Below are 21440 nucleotides of genomic sequence, written 5' to 3' on the forward strand. Positions count from 1 at the left end.
GTGTCACACATTCCGGGTCGGCACTACCCACCTCATTTTCAGTTTGACAAGCTCTTTCCATTAAGAAGCCTGAATGTTAATAAAAGATTCATTTCTTCCCAGTTTTGAGCACCCAGAGGGCTCTGAGGGGTGGCGGGAGTAGCGCGGACACGGGTCTTGCTCTCTAGGAAACACGGGTATGAATGCAGATATCAACACGGGCGAAGTGTTATGCTGGGCAGGGGAGGTGAGGTGCGGAAGAGACACGGCGCGGGCAGAAAGAAACGTTACTTTTCTGGGCAAACGTTCGATTCACACTAGCGCCTGTGCGTCCAGGGTTAAGTATGTACTAAGGAGTAAGACTATTCCTGCTCGTATGGAGTGTGCACTCCATCAGGGAAGACAGATGTGAAAGCAGGAAATTTTCGAGGCGTAAACAAGGACTCAGACAACTCCTGTCAGCGCTCAGTCCGTTGGGACACGTGGCGCTGGAAGTGGAACCTAAGTACCAAGGAGTCGGGCTTCCGGGGTAGCGGGCCCACAAGAGCGGCGCACCGTCAAGATGGCGGCAGGCTTGCGGAAACGCGGCCGGGCGGGTCCCGCAACCCGGGCAGCAGGACTGTGCGGGCAGTGGCTGCGGCGCGCCTGGCAAGAGCGGCGCCTACTGCTGCTGGAACCGCGCTACACGCTGCTGGTGGCCGCCTGCCTCTGCCTGGCGGAGGTGGGCATCACCTTCTGGGTCATTCACAGGGTGGCATGTGAGTGCGCCGAGGGGGAGGGGAGGAGGGGGAGGGAGACCGAACCCCCAATCAAAACTGGGACCCACTTTCGGAGCTCAAACTTAGACCCCTGATCCACTCAGCCATCAATTGCAGACCAATATCTTTTACCCAAATCCCAAGTCTGCTCCACAGAAAACCAAACTCGATTTTAATCTCCCCCAGAAAACCTGGGTCCAAGTTAATGGCTGCTGCTGCTTGTCTCTATGGCTTTGGACACGTCACTTCCCTTGCTGGGTCTCAGTCTCCTTATCTGTTGAATTCTGAGGTCTCAAAGTATTTTCTCTGTGATAGCATTTTGTTACAGTCAGTTCGGCGTTATTAGTCACTCCTCTCCAGGCAGAAAGCACTGGATTTAAAGCTTACTTGCTAAAGACAATTAGTTCAGTGTGTATTTACTGAGTGCTTATTATATGGCTAACACCATACTAGGTGCCAAGGGTATAGTGGTGAAAAAGATAGGTTTCCTACTTGTGTATGCGGACTTGGACAAAGATAAGTTAACAGAAAATTATATTACATTATATTCATCATAATGGTACTAGACAAAGTGCTATAGTGGACAAAGCAGGGCACTTCAGCCAGACTTGAGGAGTCAGAGAAGGTTTCCTAGAGTCCTCTTCCAATAATAAGAGCTAGTTCCCTGAGGAAAGAGAGAAAGGGGTGGGAGGCAGATTATTCTCTAGGATAGAATCCTGTTTCAAAGAGCTCCCATTGAAAAAGAGAAAGTCTACTTCCTTTGAAGAAATGAAATAATTAGAGTTGGAACACAAAAATCAAGTGAGGGTAGTACCAAGAGATGAGATTTCTATCATGAAGGAATCTCTAACCTGTGTTAAAGAGATAGTATGATGATTAAGAATTTAGAGCTCCATGTGTGCCAATCTCAACTCTTCCCTTCCTAGCTTACCGATCTTGAGCTAGTTACTTAACCTCATTAATTCATAATTTTCTTTTCTAAAAATGGGAATAATAAAAAAAACTTGGTCTTTAACCAAGAGCCGTGGGGAATCACTAAAGGGTTTTAAGCAGAGAAATGTGATGTTTCTATTATAGGATGAGCTCTCTGGTTGCAGGGTGGACAATAAAATGTAATGCAGTGAAAGTGGAAACTGGGAGCCTAATTAGGGAGCTATTGCACCATTGAGGCTAGAGATTGTTACGCCCAAATTGTGCAGAGAAGGATGAGACAGATATTTAGAATGAAGAATAGGCAGGACTTGGTGACTGAGGGTTGGAAATGAAAGAGAAAGAAGTATCAAGGATGTTTCCCAGGTTTGTGACTTGGAAGTGAGAGGTTAATGGTGCCATTCATGGAACCCAGGAAGGGGACCACATTTGGAGTGAAAAGTTCTGAGTTTCATTACAGACATGTTTTGATTTTAAGATACTTGGGTTCATGCAGAGAATAAATCAGTTAAAGAAGGGATTATGATAGAAATCCCAAGAATGAGCTGGAACTCTGTGCACTGATGGACTGAGGCAGGGCAGTTCTGGACCACAAAGTAACCACACCATCCTGTCCTTTTGCAGATACAGAGATTGATTGGAAAGCTTACATGGCTGAGGTAGAGGGAGTCATCAATGGCACCTATGACTACACTCAACTGCAAGGTGACACTGGACCTCTCGTGTGAGTGGGATCGGAGGTTCAGCGAGGATGGAGGGGCTGACTGGATGCCAGGCTGAATAGCTTGACCTGGACTCATGTTCCTTCTCTTCCAGGTACCCAGCTGGCTTTGTGTACATCTTTATGGGGCTTTACTATGCCACTGACCGAGGCACTGACATCCGCATGGCCCAGCACATCTTTGCTGTGCTCTACCTGGCCACTTTGCTGCTTGTCTTCTTGATTTACCACCAGACCTGCAAGGTGAGTTCTCACCACCAGGAACAGGGGCCCCCAAACTGGGAGGGCTGGGGAGTGGGGACGGTTCAGGGTTGGTGAACTGACCTTGTCCCCCACTGTGCCCACCTCTCAGGTACCTCCCTTCGTCTTTTTCTTCATGTGCTGTGCCTCTTATCGTGTCCACTCCATCTTTGTGCTGCGTCTCTTCAATGATCCAGTGGCCATGGTGCTGCTCTTCCTCAGTGTCAACCTCCTACTGGCCCAGCGCTGGAGCTGGGGCTGCTGCTGTTTCAGGTCAACACCCCTCGCTTGTGGACCCTTCTTTCATCTTCTGTATTTCCATCATTTTCTCCCCAGTTTTCTGCAGCAGAGGGAGTAAGGCAGTGGCCAGACAGTGTAGGTCAGTTAAGGGCCGCACTCGCATCCTGCGAGGAGTTCAGGATATGTAGAAAGTCTCCATACCCAGGCACCTACACACACACCACCCTCTTCCTATCGTGTTTCTTCCAGGCTGCATCTGTGGTTGGAGTTGGTCAGTTGCACTTACTAAGTACTCAGTGTGTTATTTGCTGCTCACTCTGAGTGTAGAGACAACTTATCAGCTCCCTATCCCAGCCTCCTCCCAGGCTGCCTTAACCCCTCCAGCGGTTCTGAGTATGAATGCTCACCCTCTGCCTGGAGCTTGCTGGCAGGGAACGGGTAGCTGCTGTTGTGATGGTCAGGGGTACATGGCCCTGATGAAGCTGATGTTCACTCTTCCTCCCCACTCTCCACTCCAGCCTGGCAGTCTCTGTGAAGATGAATGTACTGCTCTTCGCCCCTGGATTACTATTCCTTCTCCTCACGAAATTTGGCCTCCGTGGGGCCCTCCCCAAGCTGGGCATCTGTGCTATCCTTCAGGTATTCCCTCCTTACTGTGTCCCCTTTCTGATGAAGTGGCGGCCACTCCGTCTGGACTCCTTTCGTTTTTGAGACATCCTCAAAGCCAGGGGACAGAGTTTTGGAGTTGATTCTGATCTGGACAGCCACCACCTCTAGACTTTGGTTTCTTTAGCTGTAAAACAAGGGTGTTGAACTAGATGGTCTCAGAGAACCGTTCTAGCTGTGCACATTTATGACTAGATGAATTTAAATGTAAAGCATTGTTATTACCTTCTTCCTTGGCATTTTTGGCCCAAGACTTTGGTCTGGGTGGGTGGTCTGGCTTTCTTGCTATTCCTGGTGGCAGTTAGGGAACCTCTGGGATCTATACCCTATCCCCCCTCCCCTCAGTGATTAGCATGAGGCTGAGGGTGAGCCTGGGCAGCTCTGCTGATATCCCATTCATCCTCAGGTGGTGCTAGGGCTGCCCTTCCTGCTGGAGAACCCTGTTGGCTACCTATCCCGCGCCTTTGACCTTGGCCGCCAGTTTCTCTTCCGCTGGACAGTGAACTGGCGCTTTCTCCCCGAGGCCCTCTTCCTGCATCGTGCCTTCCACCTGGCACTCTTGACTGCCCACCTCAGCGTGCTCTTGCTCTTTGCCCTCTGCAGGTGGCACAGGTGAGAAAGGAGGGCAGTTCCTTGGGCAGACTTGGGGGAAAGATTGAAGGGCCTAGGCCTTAGGGGCTGCTTGAGGACATGTTGAGCTCCGTGTGGCCCACTATGGGGGTTTGATAAGTTGTCTCAATGGTTTCTCCCCAGGACAGGGGAAGGTATCCTGTCTCTGCTGAAGGATCCCTCCAAAAGGAAGGTTCCACCCCAGCCCCTCACACCCAACCATATCCTTTAAGTCATGGGAAGGTAAGTCTTGCCCTCTCCAGGTGCAGATAGGGTCCTGGTCAACCAACCCTGGACAGCTGCTGATCTGGGAGAGGGAAAGGAGGTTCCAGTAGTAGCTACAGGGTCCATTCGTAGAACTCCTACTCACAGTACCAAACACTGTGCTGAGCACTTCACATATTTAAGTATGTTTTATTCTTAATTCTAAATATCATTGAGTTACCATTATGAGGGGGCACCCTCTGCCTAGCACAGTCCTAAGAGCTTTAAGTATGTTTAAAGCTCACAAGAAACTCTGTTTTATCCTCATTTTACAGATGACAAAATTAGGGCTTTAAAAGGTTAAGTAATTTGCCAGTCACACAGCTAGTGAGTGATGGCTCCCTAGGCCTTACAGCTCTAGATTTTATTTCCTCCACAGACTGAGGAACAGGTCCAAAGAGGTTCAGAAATTTGCTCAAAAGTATGTATCTAGGAACTACAGAGCCAGGGGCTGTTAGACCCCCCAAACTTTTGTCCTCCCTGCTTTGAAATCTCCCTACCTCTCTGCTCCTGCCCTTGGCCTTGACCACTGCCTACAGATTGTTTCTACCCTCTTCACTTCCAACTTCATTGGCATCTGCTTCAGCCGCTCCCTTCACTACCAGTTCTACGTTTGGTATTTCCACACACTGCCCTACCTCCTGTGGGCCACACCTGCCCGCTGGCTCACTCACCTGCTCAGGTACTGGCTGGGACAGCCCTGGGGGAGAGGACAGGGGTGGGAAGCTCCTCATCCCAAGGCCATGACTGCGGAGGGGCAGTGGGTGAGCTGAAGAGCTGCAGGCCTAGAGACAGGATGAGACCCAGAGCTTCTCTCTTCTTTCTAGGCTGCTGGTGCTGGGGCTCATCGAGCTCTCCTGGAACACATACCCGTCCACGTCTTGCAGCTCTGCTGCCCTGCATGCATGCCATGCAGTCATCCTGCTGCAGCTCTGGATGGGCCCCCAGCCCTTCCCCAAGACCATCCCGCACAGCAAGAAAGCCCACTGAGATCCACCTGTTCTCCGCCAGTCCATTCTTGGGACCCCGGATGGGGATGGACTCTGCCCTTCCCAATAAACCAAGTCTCCTTCTATGCAGCCTCCGTGGAGGTGCCTGGACCGAGCTGTGAGGGACAGGCACGCGGCAGATAAAGAACTCATTAAGACAGTCCCAAGAGGCACTTTATTGCATAGGATCTGGGGGCTGTGGCTCTCTCCCCTTCTGCTGCAACCACACAGAGCTCAGAGAGGAAGGGGCAGGGGGTGGGAAGGATGAGAGAGAGCACAGGCAGGCACTTTTTGTGGGGGCAGGAGGATTCTGTGGAGGGAATGAGAAGCAGTGGGGACAGGCTGTTGCCAGCCCACCCCTTCCCAGCACCGAGAGGCCGGCTCTGGGTGGCAGTGACTTTGAGTTGGTTGGGGGGTGCCAGGCAGAGCAGTGCTGACCCTCACATGTTTGCGGGGCTGTAGCACAGCAGGTGGAGCTGCAGGTTCTGGTCCCAGTGACGCAGAAGCAGGAAGAGACCGCGGGCTGCAGCCTTGAGGTTGGCCAGGTCCAGGCCGTCGGGCAGGTGCTGCGCCCGCAGCCAACAGTCAGCCTTCGCTGCTGCCAGTTCCCACTCACCAAAGGCCCCCGCACAGCGGTGCTCCAGCCACGCAAGCGCCACAGCCGTGGCCCAAGTCCGGCCCCGCAGGTCAGCGCCACCAGGCCCTTCCGACCCCTCTGAGGCCTCAGTGTCTGATCCCCGCCCACTGTCCACCTGGCCCGGACCCTCGGAGCCCGAGCTGGGGGACGGGCTGCAAGAGGCTGTGGCGCTGCCACCCTGGCCAACACTGGGGGCTAGAAGTGCCCAGGGAGAGGAGGCCGAGGTGGGGCTGAGGCTGGCCCGGTGCATGGCGAAGGGCGAGGCGCGGCACAGGCGCTCCTGCGAGATGCGCACCGCTGCACAGAACAGAGCGTCCAGGCGGAAGGAGCCAGGCGCCTCCTGCAAGCGCACCTGAGGAGAGAGGAGGTGGGGGGAGAAGCGAGCTGAGATAGTGCCCTGGCCCTGGCGGCGCCACCCTCCACCTCCCGAGTCCTCACCAAGGGCAGGTAGTCGTGGCCGCTGCCTTCACTGTTGCTGTCATTGACTGGGCCCGTGTTGGGGCTGCAGAGTCTGTGGCTGTCTGGGCCTCTGGACTTCCAACGGCCCAGGCTGATCCGAGAGGGAGGCCGGGGGAGGGGGCGATGAGACCCTCCTATGGGGGCTGCGTGGTCCCCCAAAGCAGAACTGGAGTTGCCAGTTTGGTCCGGGTCCCAGCCACCTGCCAGAGAGTCCCTTCAGTCCTGACTGGAGCCATTCAGTGGTGGTCCCTAAGCCTGTTGCTCCCTCCTCCATTTCCTCAAATTTGAGTGTTACCTTTAGAGTGGACAACTGTGGGCAAAGGAGCTGCATCTACATGGCTTTGAGAGACAGGAGGGGTACCTGCAGGTTCAGCTGGCTCTGTAAGGGCACAGGAGGTAGGGAGAAGTTTGTCTGGGAGGGTGGCCAGTGAGGTGAGAACTGGTATCTGGGAGGTCACCTGGGAGAGACCTTGCTTACCGGAGCTCCGCACCTGCAGGGCTGAGGGTAGGATCTCCCTGGTGGTAGCATCCACAGCTACAGGGCAGGTGAAGCAAGAAGGGGCAGAGCTGACCTTACTTGTCTGAAGGGCTCGGAGCCAGGACCTCCGGGCATGACCTACGAAACCAAGCAGCAGCATGTGGGCTGTGAGGGGGTGCACGCCCACCACCCACTCTCTACAAAGAGGTTCACAGAAAAAAAACCTCTGCTCCCATAATGCCATGGTTTCTTCCTTTTTTTTTTTTGGCACCTTGAGGCTTCTGGAACCTTAGTTCCCTAACCAGAGATCAAACCTTGCCCTGGCAGTGAAAGCATGGAGTCCTAACCACTGGCCTGCCAGGGAATTCCCAGCCCCCTGTCCACTTTTGAACAGAATGGAGTTCCTTCTCAGGGTCAGCTCAGACTCCTCAACTTTGACAAGAAGTGGTTAGGCTAAACGCTCAACCACCTTGTATTAATAGCAAGGCTAGGCTCCCTAGCTACCCACAAATGCAACATTCTGGACACAACCCCAAGGAAGCATTGAGTGATGCCTTTTCCATCCACTCATTTCAGCACTGCCCTGTAGAATTTTCTGTAATAATGGAAATATTCTGAGTCTGCATGATCCAGTGTGGTAGCCACGGGATCCAGTATGTATTATTCCTTACAGTCACCACTAAGCATATGAAGTGTGGCTAGTGCAACTGAAGAACTGACATTTTAACTTAAATAATCTTCCTAAATGACAGATTTGTTTTTATATTATGGGCACTGTGAATCATTACAAGATGAAATTCTCTCTCTGTTGGCTGCTAGGAAACTTGGCCAGTTTTGGGTCTCCTGCTTGCAAAGGTACATAACCTCATGGTGTACATCTTTAATATAACCTCATTTTCTGTTTCCTTTTATTATCCCTCCCCCCCCCCTCCATTACCCTGCTTAATTTTTTTTCTTGATAATGTGGGTGAGCTGCCTCAAATCATTTGTGAGCAAGGTGAGGTACAGTGAGTGATCACACAGACCTATGCCTCTGCCACTCTCTGCCCCGTGTGGTCTCCTTGAGCCCTGACTGGGCCCACCAGGAACTCACCCCGGTCAGCCCTGGTCTCACCCCCTCTTCGAAGAGCCAGCTGCTCATTGTCCCGAACCACAGAAGCTGCTGTCAGTCGATGGAGTGCTTGGTCCCATTCATTATCTCTTTCGGGGGGTGATGGAGGCAGTGAGCCATCATCCTGAGGCCCCCACAGCGTCTCCAACCCAACACCCACCTCCCAGCACATGGGCTGCTCCCCACACAAGGCCCGGATCACCACATGGCAGCGTGGAGCCTGGGGAGGCTGTGCTGGAGGAGCCAACTCCCCATTGAGGGGAACAGCGGTGAACAAGAAGGGTGGTTCCATCAACATGTCCCAGTCCATGGGGGCTGGGGAGAGCAGGTTTCCTGGGGAGAAACAATGGTAGGAGCAGGGGCCACGTGGTGCCCTGGGCTCCACCTCCCCACAGCGTCCTGGGTGACAGAACCCAGCTCCCCCATAACCCTTACCTGAGTCATCCAGGCCCTGTCCCAGCTGCTGCCCTGGCTCAGGGCCTGGCCCATCGGGTGCTACACCCAGAGAGGGGTGCCGGGGGCGGCCAGGGACTGGGTTCACCCGGCCTTGGGGGGATGAGAGGCTTCGGCCGGCCAGAGCCGCTCTGCGTCGACGGCCCAGCACCTCAGCACTCAAAGCCCCAGTCTGCACATGAGAAGTGGAGTCCACTGGTCAAGCAGTGCAGAGCTACTGGCCTGATCAGACATACATACATGACTAGCCACATGCCCTTTTGTCTGAAACCTTAGATGGCTGCTCACCACCCTTAGGGTTGAGGCCAGGCTCCTTCTGGCCCCTGGCCCCCTTCCATGTGTCATCTCGTTCCGTCTCACTTGAGACATGGGGCATGTTTTTACTCATGCGCTTGTCTGTTTTTACTCATGTCTTTTCCCCTTCTGCCTGACTGACTTATTCTTCCAGAGGAGGCTGTTGCTTTCCTGACTCAGACAGGGTTAGTCACCTTGACTTTGAACCCCCATAATGTCATGCTTCTGTGCTTGTCAGCGTGTGTCTCATGGTATCATCATTATGTATCATCATTACCTGTTTTTTTAAGTAGACTTAATAGTAACCACTGCACAATCTATGGCATACAGCCAATGGTCAATAAACATTTGCTGGATACATGGTGGGATGTGGATTGAATCTCACCTTGACTGGAGCCAGTGGAGATGGAGGCAGGGGACAGGAGCGGGAGCTGGCAGATTCTCCCCAGGCCAGGCTTCGGCAGCCCTGCTGAGAAGGGGGATCCAGGGGAGTGTTGCCCTCAGGGGAGCCTGGGCCCTGGGAGACAGGGGACGCGCTGCTGCCTGTGGAGCCTGGGCCCGGCTCTGGGCTGGCAGAGCAGTGGGTGAGCACATACTGCTCCCGGATGTACGAGGACTGGAAGATGCGGTGCCATATGGCTGTGTCAGAAGAGGGATTAGGTCCGGGGTCCGTGACTGGGTCTGTCAGAGCATCAGTACCTATGGAGAGGCAGTAGAACAGATCCCAGCCCTGGCCTCTCCTACCACCCACTTCTACTCTAACACACACACACACACACAGCCAGACACTCACTCCTCTCTGAGTCCCCAGCAGCCCACGGGCTGGACAGCTCTGCTGACACAGTGCCTGTTCTCAGCGGCTCTGAGGTGCCAGTGGGCTCCGTGCCAGGGCTGGTGGCAGATGGTGCTTCCTCTGGGGATGGGAACACCGAGCCGCCCAAGCTCTGCCAGCCAGGCTCTTGGCCCTGGAGAGGAATAGACATTGAGAAGGGGGGAAAAGTGATTATAGCTATATACTCTTTTTCCAAACAGGATTTAAGATGGCTCACTGCAAGAGGCAAAAAAGATTATAAAGCAGAAATGAAAACCCAGTACTAAGAAAGGAGGAAACATGCATGCTGACCAGAGCATTACTACAGCTGCTGTGACTGGGCTTCAGGTTTGGCCCTGAGCTTCCTGGCAGGTGAGGAAAAAGGCAGACAGTCCATTATACGGCTCTCCCAATCAAAAAGGAGCTAGCACGCTTGGTTCTTCTAGAGAGAGAAAGCTTTTCCTAATAAATATAACTCATTTATCCAACTCCACCTCTGTGTCAAGTATCCTACCAACAGCGTGCAAGTCATGAATTTCTAATTAAAACACCCCTATGAAAAAAGTCAGTGTAAGGGGCTCAGAGAGGTTGAGTGACTTGCCCCAAATCAAATGCTCAGTACACAGCAGAATTGGGATCTGAGATTTCATCAAGACGATGCTCTGTGTGGCCCTGAGGGTTACAGGAAATAATCTAGATGTTGCTTTTTGTAGGGCACCGTGTGGAACAACGAGCAGGTTTCAACAAAAACCTCAGAGCTAATGTGGGTGCTGCTCTGTATGCTTCAGTGACCAAAGGCATCACTCTATAGGACGGCTTGGTGGGAGACCTTATGAGGGAGGCAGGCCGCAGTCACCATGAGGGACCCAGTTTGGTCCCTGGGGAAGTCTAGGAGGTAGCAGTAGATGAGTCTGGCAAAGAGAGGCACCAGGGAGAGGAAATGGGTTTTGAAGAGATACAGGGGCTTAAGCCATCCCAGGCCCACCTCCCACCACCCCCAACCCAGGCCTACCCCCGGGGGTTGGGACCGGAAGCCGTCCACCCTGAAGAGTGAGCAGTAACCAAGAAGCTGGTCCCCGGGATAGAGCGCGGGGATCTCCCGGGGTGTCAGCAGTGCCTCCACTGCATCAGGAACAAACCAGTCCACAGAGATGTCACTCAGCGCGGGCTCCAATGCCTTCCTCAGGGCCTGCACCAGCTGTGAGGAATGACCAGAGGGAGGCCGTGGGAGAGAAAGAGGTGCCTCTCTGCCAGTGAAGTGGGGAGGCACCCTTCTGCTGCTGCTATCTGCCCAGCACCTGGCTGAAGCGAGCAGGGCAGGGTCAGGCTGGGTCAAGAAGAAGAATGGGGGTAGGAACAAGCGAGGAGACAGCGTTCAGTCCTCAAGGCTTGGTGTGAACTGTACTCCTGGCCTGTGCCATGTGGATGGGGCAAGGCTTTTCAAAGATACGGCTCAGTACCAGGACAAAACTTAGGACAAGATTTGGGGAGTAGTCAGAGGCCATGTCCCCCACACCTTTGGCCTCCTGCAGCACCCCACAGCAGGGTGTCCGGAGACCTCACAACCTGACCGGGATCTGTTTCAGACTCAGTGCCACTTGGGAGAAGGACCCTGAGGAGAAGGGAGCAGGGCCCAGGCTCAAGCTCACCATGGGCTGCAGCCTTTCCCCAGGTCTCAGAAAGTAGGCCTGGCCCCTGCTGAGAGCAGACAGACCCTGGAGCAGCTGGCGGCAGGCACGCCCCAACCCGAAGGAGAAGCACCTGACAAGAGAAGGGGAGCAGCTGTGACCTCAGAAGCCCTCTTTGGGGGGCCAATCTCAGGAGCCTGGCTCTGCCCACTCCATCCTACCTGGCTGCCCCTCTGTGCCACCTCATGAGCTCCAGGGTCTGGTGGGTCACAGCGGCCATGGGTGAGGCAGCGGTGAGCAGGAAAAGCTGCCTAGGATGGGCCCTTTGCTGGGGCTGCCCCAGGGCCCAGTCCAGAGCGGCCCACACGTCCGGAGTGCCGTCTGCAGCCTGCAGGGTCTCAACGCTCTCACAGATCAGCTGCACAGCTTCCTGGGGGAAGAAGGCTTGGGCTGGGCACACCGGGCTGGGAGGACTCTGCGTGTGCACGCCCAGTTACTCAGTTGTTTCCGACTCTTTGCGAGCCCTATGGACCGTAGCCCACCAGGCTCCTCTGTCCATGGGATTTCCCAGGCAAGAATATTAGAGTGGGTTGCCATTTCCTCCTCCAGGGGATCTTTTCAACCCAGAGATCCAACTTGTGTCCCTTGCATCTCCTGCATTCGCAGGTGGATTCTTGACCACTGTGCCACCTGGGAAGCCCCTGAGATGTCTCTACTGACCCCCAAATCCCTAGGTCACACTCACATCACTGCAAGGCCGGCTCTCTGGGAAGAGGGGCTGCACCGAGATGCCAAACATGGCAAGGTTGATGAGCGTCTGGGGTGGGAGTGACTTCACAGCCAAAACGATGGCATCCTGGGGAGGGCAAGGGAGGGCAGGGTGAGGCAGGCCCCACTGGCACCAAGATCGACAAGGGATGAGGGGCCAGATGAGGGAATCTGGGCAAGGCCCTGTGTGTGGCTGTTAGAGAGACCCCAGCATGCAAGGGAGACTCTGAGTTCCTGTGAGAGACATTTGGGCATGTGACCGTGGAGGTGCATGCGAACCCTGGGGTTTGGGATTGGCCGTGACCTAGTGTAAATTTATGTGCGGCAGGTGGGTCTTGGAATCTGGGAGAAACACATGTGTGTGTGAGCATGAGAAGGAGAGGTATGGGGGTGTGTGTGTGTGTGTCTTTGAGAGGCAGCCCCCAGCCCACCTAGACCCACTGCCCTGCCCAACCCCCAGCGCCCCCACACCCTGCCCCACAGGCCTTGTGTGCCACACTACTGCCGTCTAGCAGGAAGAGGAGCTCCCGTGTAGCTGTGCCCAGGTGTCCGGGCTTGGAGCTCAGGTCCGGGCAGAAGCTCAGCACCAGCACAGGGTTCAGCAGGATGTCCTTGTGGAAGCGTCGCTGCAGGAAGCACACCTGAGCACGGGAGCCCCCAGTCATCCTGGGCCAGGCTTCCTGAAATTCCCACCTGGGCTGGCAGCAGGACCTAGCCCTGGGACCTTTGTCCATGCAATCCACCCGGACGGGGCACCCTTTTGTGTCATCTGAATAAAGGCAACAGCCAAGGCAGGTGGCTGTCCTCTGCCTGTGTCAGTCCTACTCCCCATCCTCTGAGACATGTTCCAGGGAGACTTGCGTGGGCCTCCTGTGACAGTACTCATCAGCCTGTCTCAGTGGTGGTAGCTATTGAGAGCTCCCACTGAGAGTAGAGGCCTCCTGCCCATCCCAACCTAAGCCTGCTCCCCTGCTCCTCCTGCATTAATGCAGCCAGAGGTGAGGCCAGGACCCCAGGCCATTATACCTGCCGGTCCCCATCACTGTCCCTTCGCAGCAGCCTCTGGAAATCCCGGCGGGCTCTCACCCGGGCCTCGTACTCTGCTGAGCTCAGACTGCCAGCCTCCAGCATCAGGTGGGGCTGGTGGGGCTCTGGGGAAAAGGGAACACAGCTCCATCAGGGAAGCTCCCGTCTTTAGACCCTAAGCACTCAGCCCCACCATCCTGGGAGAACTTTGCAGGCTCAGCCTCCCTGCACTGCCGGGCCCACCCTCACCAATGACTCAGTTTTGGCTTTGAGTCCAGAAATCTTTGAAAAATGCTCCCCAGGTGGTCCTGAAGCAGGCAGCACTAGCCTACTGTGTGCCCCAGTCTCTCACCACTGGGGTGCAGCAGGATCTCCAAAGCCCGGTCACAGCGGTGGCCCTCTGCCAGTGTGACACAGATGGTGGCTGCAGAGCTGGCATGAGGTGGGGCATCTGCCCGAAGAGCATGAGAGGGGCTCTCCAGTCCTGAGGGAGGTAGAGGCAGGAAGAGGTGATGATCACGCCATCCTAAGCCAGTCCCAAGAGCACTAATATCACCTTCCCATACAATAGTGGGGGGCAGGGGGGCAGTACCATGACTGATTCAGCTCAGCTCTCAGAGTCCAATCTATAGGATAGACAAGGGGGGTTTGCCTGCTTTCACGGAATGGGAGGGGAAATCCCAGGTGTGTTCCTGGCTGGTCAAACAGCTCTACATCAACCTTATTTAACATCCTCCCCTACCTTTTGCACAAGGAAACTCAACTTTATCACTTGGACTGGCCTCATTGTAAACACTGCTCTTCTCACTGGTGAGCGGAGTGGAATGTAAAGAAATGACATCATTAAACCTACAGGTGTGAGTGTTGTGTGGAAGTAGCCAGGGGATGATCCCACTGGGAGAATAGAGGTTCCTAAGTCTTAGGTCCCCATCTTCTTTTTGTACTGTGTTCCTCCCATCCCTGAGCCTTGAGTTATTTCCCAGTCAGCTACCCTGGGAGGGACACCCACCTGCCAGCAGGCATGGCCCAGTCACCAGCATCTCGAAGGAGAAGGTATATGGGGCAGGGCAACGGGCAGGGCCCAAGAACACATCCCGAGGGGCAGCCAACTCCTCCCAGGCTGGCCCTTCACCCTGAGGGCTGCTCACTCCAAAGCAGCTGGTGGGACTGGAAAGGAACATGAGAAGGGTCACTCGGCCACTACCAGGGTCCCTAACCCCTCTGGCTGACTGGCTTCAGCCCTTCCCCACCCTGCCAATCCCCCAGGACACCTTGCCAAGGCCCCCTCACCCGCACTAGACCCAGAGAAGCCGAGGGAGGGACGAAGGGAATCACCATAGGCCCAACCTGTCGTCACAGAGCCCCGGAGGCCTGGGGGGCCCTGGCGGGCCTGGTGGGGCCAAAGGGGTGAGCACAGAGGGCAGAGCCACGTGCAGCACCCCGTCAGGCCTGGAGGGCAGCTCCCGGCTGCTACGCAGGGTCACTGTCATGGTGCCGGCCGCGGCGATGAGGCCTGTAGGCAGCACCAGCGTGGACCGGGCCTGGGCCAGATCCAAGACAAGATGACCTATGAGTGAGGAAAGGGGTCAGAGGGGGCTGGAAGCAGAGGAGATGGGGGAATACAGGGTGGGAGCAGGCAGAGTCAGGGAGCTTGGGCAAGGAGAACTTTGTGAGGTTGGAAGGATGCTGGGCTAATGCATTGGTGATGTAAGATGGGGGCATGAGATGAACGGTGGTAGAAGGAGAGGCAGGTTGATGGCAGAAGGATCTGGCTGTCATCAAGAAAGGCAGAAGTGACATCACTGCTAATGGAGAGCTGAGGAGGAGAAGGGGGATGTCCACACCACCCCCAAGGTCCTGGGGGACCCATACCCTCTGCCTCTCTTTCTTTACCTGCTCCAGCCTGTTCAACCCGTAGGCCTCATTTCCCTAAAGAATGCTATTGACATTTCCCATTGCCTGGGACCCTCCCTGCTCACAAATACCCTGCTCATGAATAGTTGAGGGTTGAGGACTCCCCACTGCCCACTAGCTGTGGCTCCAGCATTTTCTTTTCTTTTTTTGTAGCTCCAGAATTTTCTGCCCAAGAGGAATTCAGGGACAGTAATCTACTTGGAAGCTGGCTAGAGGACATTTGTATACCAAGTATTCCATTTTACTTAGACCAAGGGGTTTGTTTGGGGACTGGTGACATCAAGGGCAGCACCACAGCTGCTAAAGGGAAGGTGGCCAGGTGTCTAAGGTGGAAGTCGAAACCCTACATGGTTGGGCCCCAGCCTACCTTTACAGCCCTCCTGGGCCTCATTTCCCCAGGATGATCATTTACCCATTCTTCTCAAAAATATTTGCTGAATAAATGAAGGGGAGGAAAAAATGGAAGGAAAAAACCAAGGTAAGAAGGAAGGAAGAAAGGGGCTTCTATCTCCATCATCTGAGGCTTGGGACAGCCTGATACATTGAAGAGAACACAGTGTCAGGTTTTGAGTCTCTGCTCTGTGACTTCTGATTCTGTCTTTTGGTAACTCTCTTATTTAGAGGAGCCTTGGTTTCCTCATTTATAAAATGGGGGTCATAATTATATGACTGTGGTGAGGGATGAATGAGACAATATACGGGAAGCACCCAATGTATAAAAGGCTGTTGCTGTTACTCTTGTCATCTATTAGAGGGGGAAGGAGAACAACACTTGCATTACATACCTCTCTGGATTCAAGTGACACCAGTGACTGAAACCGTGAATCACTATAAACGTGAGGCATTTTATCACCATTACCCAGTATAACTTATTTCTGAACCTTTGCTTACACCGTTGCCCCTGAGTAGAGTGCCTTTTCTCTCCTCTCAACCTTCCTACTACATCCCACCCTTCCTTTCAGTCAGATGCTGGCTTCACCTCCTCTGAAATATTCCTGAGGCCTCAGCCCAGAACTCCCTTCATCCTCCAACTACCTGCTGGGCTTGTGCCAACTCTCAGCACCACTGCATTCTGTCCCTCTTCTTACCCAGATGGTAAACCCCATGTGCAGGAATCAAGTGAATGCACAAATAAATAAAAGAATGAAGTGTGAGCCAGGAATCCTTGCAGATGGGAGGGCTTCTATCTCTTCCCCCAGCACTCACTGAGCCCCTTTGTGCCACTTTTTGTGAGAGATGCTGGGACCAAAACCCCGTCCCAGGCCCCGGAGCTAAAGCTCCAGAGGGGAGAGCCTTGTCGACTGCCTGCTGTGTCTATCCACCTGGCTGCAAACCTCGGATCAGGCCTGGTTCACATCCCACCAGCACCTGGTCAGCGTCAGGGGCACAGTCCTCTATGGTCGAATGAAAGGGTGAATCAATGAATGAAAAAGCAGTGACGGGGGTGGGGGGGGGGCGCGGGACAGGGAGAGGTGGGATGCAGAGCGGGTGCTTGCAGAGGGATGCGATGCACAGTGCGTCTGCTTTCAAGAGATGGGGCGGGGAGCGCCCGGGACTCACCCTGCGCGCAGCGGCGGGGCGTTGAGGCCCCCAGCGCGGGGCCCAGAGCGCTGCAGCAGGCGGCCTGCGAGCGGCGCCGACTCTGCAGCTGGAAGGAGACGCGCCGTCCCGCGGCCTCCGCCTCGAAGCCCGAAACCACTTCAGCCTCGGCCAGCGGATACACGAACACGCCTGGGGCGGGATGAGGGCACAGACGATGTCGGACCTTGCCAGGCCGGCCCTGCCCACCACCCCACGCCCCCCGCCCGGGCCTCACCGTCCACCGGCTGCGGCTGCGGGTTGTGGTAGGTGAGCCGGGCCCGCAGGCTGAGGCAGGGTCCGTTGGCGCAGGCCCGGACCCAGGAGTCCATGAGGGGCAGCGGCGTCCAGCTGGAGGGGCAGTACAGGCCGGGCATGGTGCCCTTGGGGGAGGGGTCGCTCTATGAGGGGTGCGCAGGGTGAGTTCGGGGCGCCCGGCCCCACCCTCCCGAAAGCTGGCGGGGAGATTTTTAACTCCGGCACGGGGACATGGACCTGCAGGGGGCGAGAGGCTGAGCCCTGGGGCTCGAGCTGGCGGACAGGTGGCGAGGGGAGGGAGACCTGGGGTGGGGGTGGTGGCGAGATGGGCATCCTCGCCCGTTACCTGGGAAGCCCGGGAGGAGCGCAGCTGCAGGCAGCACGGGGACCGGGGAGCGGAGGGTTAATGTTTAACTGGAGCTCCGGGCGCCCAGCAGTCCCTTCACCGGCTCCTGGAGGGGCGGCGGGGGTGGGGGGAGTGGGGTGTCACAGTTGTTCCATTACCCCCCTCCCGGGCTTCGCCGCCACCCCAGTACCTGCCGGCCCCCCGGGGCTCCCCGCGGCTGCCAGCTGTTGGAAGTGGCGCGGGGGGAGAGACGGAAGATGCTCTGGGTGGGGAGCAAGGGTTTAAAGGGCCAGCATCCTTCTGGGTGCACCTAGCCCAGCAAAGGTTAGCAGGGGCGGAGTGCGATGGGGAGCCAAAGGGCTGCAGTCTTTCTCTGGCGCCTCAGCTGAGAGGGTCGCTGAGACCGGCTGCAGGCCGGAGTGGAGGGGGTTCGGTTGGGAAGAACAAAGTGGGAAGGGAAAGGAAGGGGTCTTACGAAGGCAAGAGCGGGAGAGGTGACCGGGGGATTCCGTAGGATCTGTCCAGGGCACCTCTCCCCATCCTGGTAGAACTGATCTGGGATGGGGGTTGGGGGTGGGGGCGCTGCAGTCACCGCTGCCCCCACAGCCGAACCGTCAGGGGATGCTGCGGGCTGGGTCTAGGGATCGTCCCCCTCCCCGCGGGCAGCCTCAGCCTCACCGTCGCGTCCTCTGCGGAGTTACGGGCGGCACGACAGGACCGGGGTGGGTGGTGCTGCCTTCAGTCTGAACACCTGCGGGGCGCCCGCTCTGGACTCCCGCTGCGGCCGCTCTGGGTCCGCACAGGGGCGTCGGCTCTAAGGGTGCGGGTCCCGCCCCCGCTCGGAAGGCCGCCCCTCCAGCCGGCCTCGGCCCCGCCCGCCGCTGCGGCTGGGCTGCTGCTCCCCGCCCCCTTCGGGCGCGGTACCGCCTCCGCGCCAGCCCCGGCCGCTCCAGCCCCTGACGCTCCAGCCAGCCAGACCCGGCACCGCAGTGCAGGAGCCGCATCCCCGCAGCCGCACAGCCCAGCATCAGTGCGAGACCTGGGCCTTTGAGGCCCCGCCCTTTCCATCCTTCAGGAAATGAGGCGTTTTGCAGGTGCGGCAGAAGGGCTCAATCTGCAGGCCCCCCAAACCAGCACTGCAGCAACTCCAGCCACCCCGATTATCCCACCTCTACCCTCTTCACCCCTCACCCCCACAATGGCTCAACTTTTCATCACTGCAGAGACCCTTATCACTGCAGCGAACCCCAGGGCCGCATCACTATAGGACCCCCCTCCCAAAAGCCCGACCCTTTCCTATGCAGAGTGCTCCTTCATCACTGCAGAAACCTCCCCCATCCTGCAGGTGTCTTCAGCTAGTGTGACCACTTCAGTCCACTCCATGCAGGGATTCCCATCACTGCAGCGATTCTCCCCCCTCCAGCTGCCAACCTTCCCACCACCGCAGTGCCATCTCCCCACTTTTTCTGGGGATGGGGAGGGTTGGCAGATCGCCCTCTCAGGCTATAACTTCCAGGTACCTTCAGTTGCCCACCACCTTGGAAGTGAGGCCTTTCAACCTGCAGAGCCTTCTAGTGGCTGTAGACTACCCCATCATAGAAGTGACCTCCACCCTGACCACATCACTGCAGCACCTGCAGGAGAAAACATCCCAGCCTGTAATCAGGTTCCTTTGTTATCTGCTGGACTGACAGTGTTATGCTGCGAAAGATTAGGAAAGTCCATAAAATCTTCCCCCAAGAGCCCTGGGAAAGTGACCATGTCTGGTGTCACCCATGCAAACTTTCTTGCAGCAGCCACACTCAACTTCTGCAAAGAGAGCTTGAGGAGACCTGGGAGTGGGGGGCAGTCAGTGGGGAGTGGGCTTTCAAGTTAAGCTCGGCATTCTCACTCCTCCCTATTTACTTGGGGGGGGGGAATCCTCTGCCTTCTTGAGCACTGAACCCCCCACTTCAAGCCTTTTGCTTGCTCAAACCACTTAGCATGGTGGAAACAGCTTGGCCTTTTCCCAGGGAACTTCATGGGTGGAAATGCACAAGGATGATACAGGAGGCATAGCCAGCATCACAATGGTCTAGCTCACCAGGAGTTCCAGAAGAGTTCCAGCCCTATTCTTTCCACACTAAGCCCTGACTGCATGTCCTTTCTTCTCCCTTCTCTATTGAACCCTCTCCCAGCCTCATTCAGAGTTGAATGTTCCTCTACCAGGCTTGGGGAGAAATGGTAGATGGTGGGGGGTGGGGTGGATGGACAGGCCCTTCAGGCACTCCAGGTCCCTAGGCAGTGCCAGCCCTGGCCTGGAGGGCTCCATGGAAGTCCAGGCAAGTGACTACGTCCTCATGGGTGTTTTGTGCTTTGCCCCTTCTGTGAACAAGCCAAGAGCTACATGTACAAACACGAAGCTGCAGGGAGCAGTCATTAAGTGTCCTCAAACACACAGAAATGGAAAAAGATGTCCTTGCCTTGGTTCCCGAGGAAAGCTTGACTGTAAAACAGTGTCCCAGGAAGACGGTATCTCTGTCAGAGACTAGAAAACACTCTGGAAGAAGCCAAGCTTTGCTGGGAAGCTGGGCTGGTCCTGAGATCCTCCTGCTAGGGAGGCTGTCTAAGCTGAGGCAAATGGAGTGAGAAGTGGGTCTGCAGCTCAACCAGAGGTGTAAAGTGTCCTGCAGGATGGGGTAAGGGTGCAGGCAGCCAGGCCCTGGAGAGGAGGGGGTTCTGTGGAGGGGCACTGAGGCCCAGCTGGGAGGCATGCTGATAAAGGGGCTGCAGCATGGCAGGTGGCTGAGGACCAGAAGGGGGAGCGCAGACCCAGAGGGTCCCAGAACCCAGTGTCAGGAGGTGGAGGAGATTCTAGGCAGGGAGTGTCTTGGAGCCTGAGTGCTCTGCCGTGTGCCATGTGTAGGGAATATAGAGCTACAAAGGCATAGCCTCTGTCTTGGAAGGCTCATACTCTGGTGAAGGCGGCAAACACACAGTTACCATAGGCTAGGCTGAGGGCTGCATTACAGGGATATCATAAGAGCTTTTTAGCTGGGAGCTTTTTCAGTTCAGTTCAGTTCAGTCACTCAGTCGTGTCCGACTCTTTGCGACCCCATGAACCACAGCACGCCAGGCCTCCCTGTCCATCACCAACTCCTGGGAGTCCACCCAAACCCATGTTCATTGAGTCAGTGATGCCATCCAATCATCTTATCCTCTGTCGTCCCCTTCTCCTCCTGCCCTCAATCTTTCCCAGTGTCAGGGTCTTTTCCAATGAGTCAACTCTTCTCATCAGGTGGTCAAAGTACTGGAGTTTCAGCTTTAGCATCAGTCCTTCCAATGAACACCCAGGACTGATCTCCTTTAGGATGGACTGGTTGGATCTCTTTGCAGTCCAAGGGACTCTGAAGAGTCTTCTCCAACACCACAGTTCAAAAGCATCAATTCTTCTGCACTTAGCTTTCTTTATAGTCCAACTCTTACATCCATACATGACCACTGGAAAAACCATAGCCTTGACTAGACTTTTAGGAGCAGCAACTAACCTGGTGGTTGAGCGGGGAAGCCATCTAAGTGGAATCCTAAGTGGGAGTTAAGCAGTGAAGAGGAAGCAGAGGGATCAGCTCACCAAAAAATGAAGTCAGAAGAACTAAGGAAAGGGTAAGTAGGAGTGCTTTGTTGCTGCTGTTGTTGTTTTCTCTTGGTTAATATTTGTCAAGCACTTACTATTGACCGAGCACTGCACTATGTGTGGATCAGTCACTGCCTTTAATGATGAAAATAGCTCGAGACAAGTACTATTACTATCTTACATGTGAGGAAAATGAAACGCAAACAAGTAACTTGCTCATGATAAGCTAATAAAGCAGTAGAGCCAGGATGTTGAACTCAGATGGTCTGCCCTCAGACCACATACTGCTGTGATAGACAATACAGTTGCTACCACAGACAATACAAATTTATTAATGTTTATTTTGTGGTTTATTTCTTTTTTATTTTCCCTAAATCTCTTTTTATTCTGAATTTTTTAAAAAGTTGAAGGATTTCCCTAGAGGTCCAGTGGTTGAGACTCTGCTCTTCCACTGCAGGGGGCATGGGTTTGATCCCAAGAATGATTTTTTAAAAAATAATTTTACTTATTTTTCTTTGGCTGTGCTGCATCTTCGTTGCTGCATGGCCTTTTCTTTAGTTGTGGCAAGCGGGGGGCTACTCTTTGTTGCAGTACATGGGCTTCTTGTTGGGGTGGCTTCTCTTGTTGCAGACCAGGGGCTCTAGGGCACGCAGACCTCAGTAGTTGTAGT

At 55.1% G+C, this 21440-nt stretch overlaps 2 protein-coding genes across 5 annotated transcripts; one reads left to right on the top strand and one right to left on the bottom strand.

Moving 5' to 3' along the window:
• Positions 1 to 519: 519 nt before the first annotated feature.
• ALG3 (ALG3 alpha-1,3- mannosyltransferase) lies at positions 520 to 5559 on the top strand. The gene is made up of 9 exons (XM_043473556.1): positions 520 to 737; positions 2292 to 2391; positions 2484 to 2631; positions 2741 to 2901; positions 3387 to 3507; positions 3941 to 4146; positions 4288 to 4364; positions 4945 to 5089; positions 5235 to 5559. The coding sequence occupies exons 1-9, from the start codon at positions 542 to 544 to the stop codon at positions 5395 to 5397; spliced, it is 1317 nt and encodes a 438-aa protein (XP_043329491.1). The 5' UTR covers positions 520 to 541; the 3' UTR covers positions 5398 to 5559.
• Positions 5559 to 18156, bottom strand: VWA5B2 (von Willebrand factor A domain containing 5B2). Of its 4 annotated transcripts, XM_043473553.1 has the most exons (22): positions 17836 to 18156; positions 17348 to 17419; positions 17158 to 17263; positions 16792 to 16936; positions 16536 to 16706; positions 14409 to 14628; positions 14071 to 14228; positions 13414 to 13545; positions 13062 to 13186; positions 12521 to 12676; positions 12013 to 12123; positions 11489 to 11697; positions 11289 to 11400; positions 10652 to 10837; positions 9622 to 9793; positions 9214 to 9527; positions 8517 to 8706; positions 8064 to 8414; positions 6971 to 7108; positions 6788 to 6871; positions 6472 to 6692; positions 5559 to 6385 (listed from the first exon to the last, which is right to left on the bottom strand). In XM_043473553.1, the coding sequence occupies exons 4-22, from the start codon at positions 16928 to 16930 to the stop codon at positions 5837 to 5839; spliced, it is 3738 nt and encodes a 1245-aa protein (XP_043329488.1). In that variant the 5' UTR covers positions 16931 to 16936; positions 17158 to 17263; positions 17348 to 17419; positions 17836 to 18156; the 3' UTR covers positions 5559 to 5836. The 4 variants fall into 4 exon arrangements, with proteins under 4 accessions (XP_043329488.1, XP_043329489.1, XP_043329487.1 ...); XM_043473554.1 differs by lacking the exon at positions 17348 to 17419 and having other exon boundaries at positions 16792 to 16904; XM_043473552.1 differs by lacking the exon at positions 17348 to 17419.
• Positions 18157 to 21440: the final 3284 nt, after the last annotated feature.

Source organism: Cervus canadensis, chromosome 7 (genome assembly GCF_019320065.1).
Source record: "Cervus canadensis isolate Bull #8, Minnesota chromosome 7, ASM1932006v1, whole genome shotgun sequence".
NCBI classification, from domain to species: Eukaryota; Metazoa; Chordata; class Mammalia; order Artiodactyla; family Cervidae; genus Cervus; species Cervus canadensis.

Coding starts and splice junctions, on each gene's coding strand:
- ALG3 (XM_043473556.1), top strand. CDS start 542: ATGGCGGCAGGCTTGCGGAAACGCGGCCGGGCGGGTCCCGCAACCCGG. Junction 738..2,291: donor GGTCATTCACAGGGTGGCAT/GTGAGTGCGCCG, acceptor GTCCTTTTGCAG/ATACAGAGATTGATTGGAAA. Junction 3,508..3,940: donor GCATCTGTGCTATCCTTCAG/GTATTCCCTCCT, acceptor ATTCATCCTCAG/GTGGTGCTAGGGCTGCCCTT.
- VWA5B2 (XM_043473552.1), bottom strand. CDS start 16,930: ATGCCCGGCCTGTACTGCCCCTCCAGCTGGACGCCGCTGCCCCTCATG. Junction 14,629..16,535: donor GCCCCGCCGCTGCGCGCAGG/GTGAGTCCCGGG, acceptor CCTCACTCATAG/GTCATCTTGTCTTGGATCTG. Junction 14,229..14,408: donor CCGGGGCTCTGTGACGACAG/GTTGGGCCTATG, acceptor GTTCCTTTCCAG/TCCCACCAGCTGCTTTGGAG.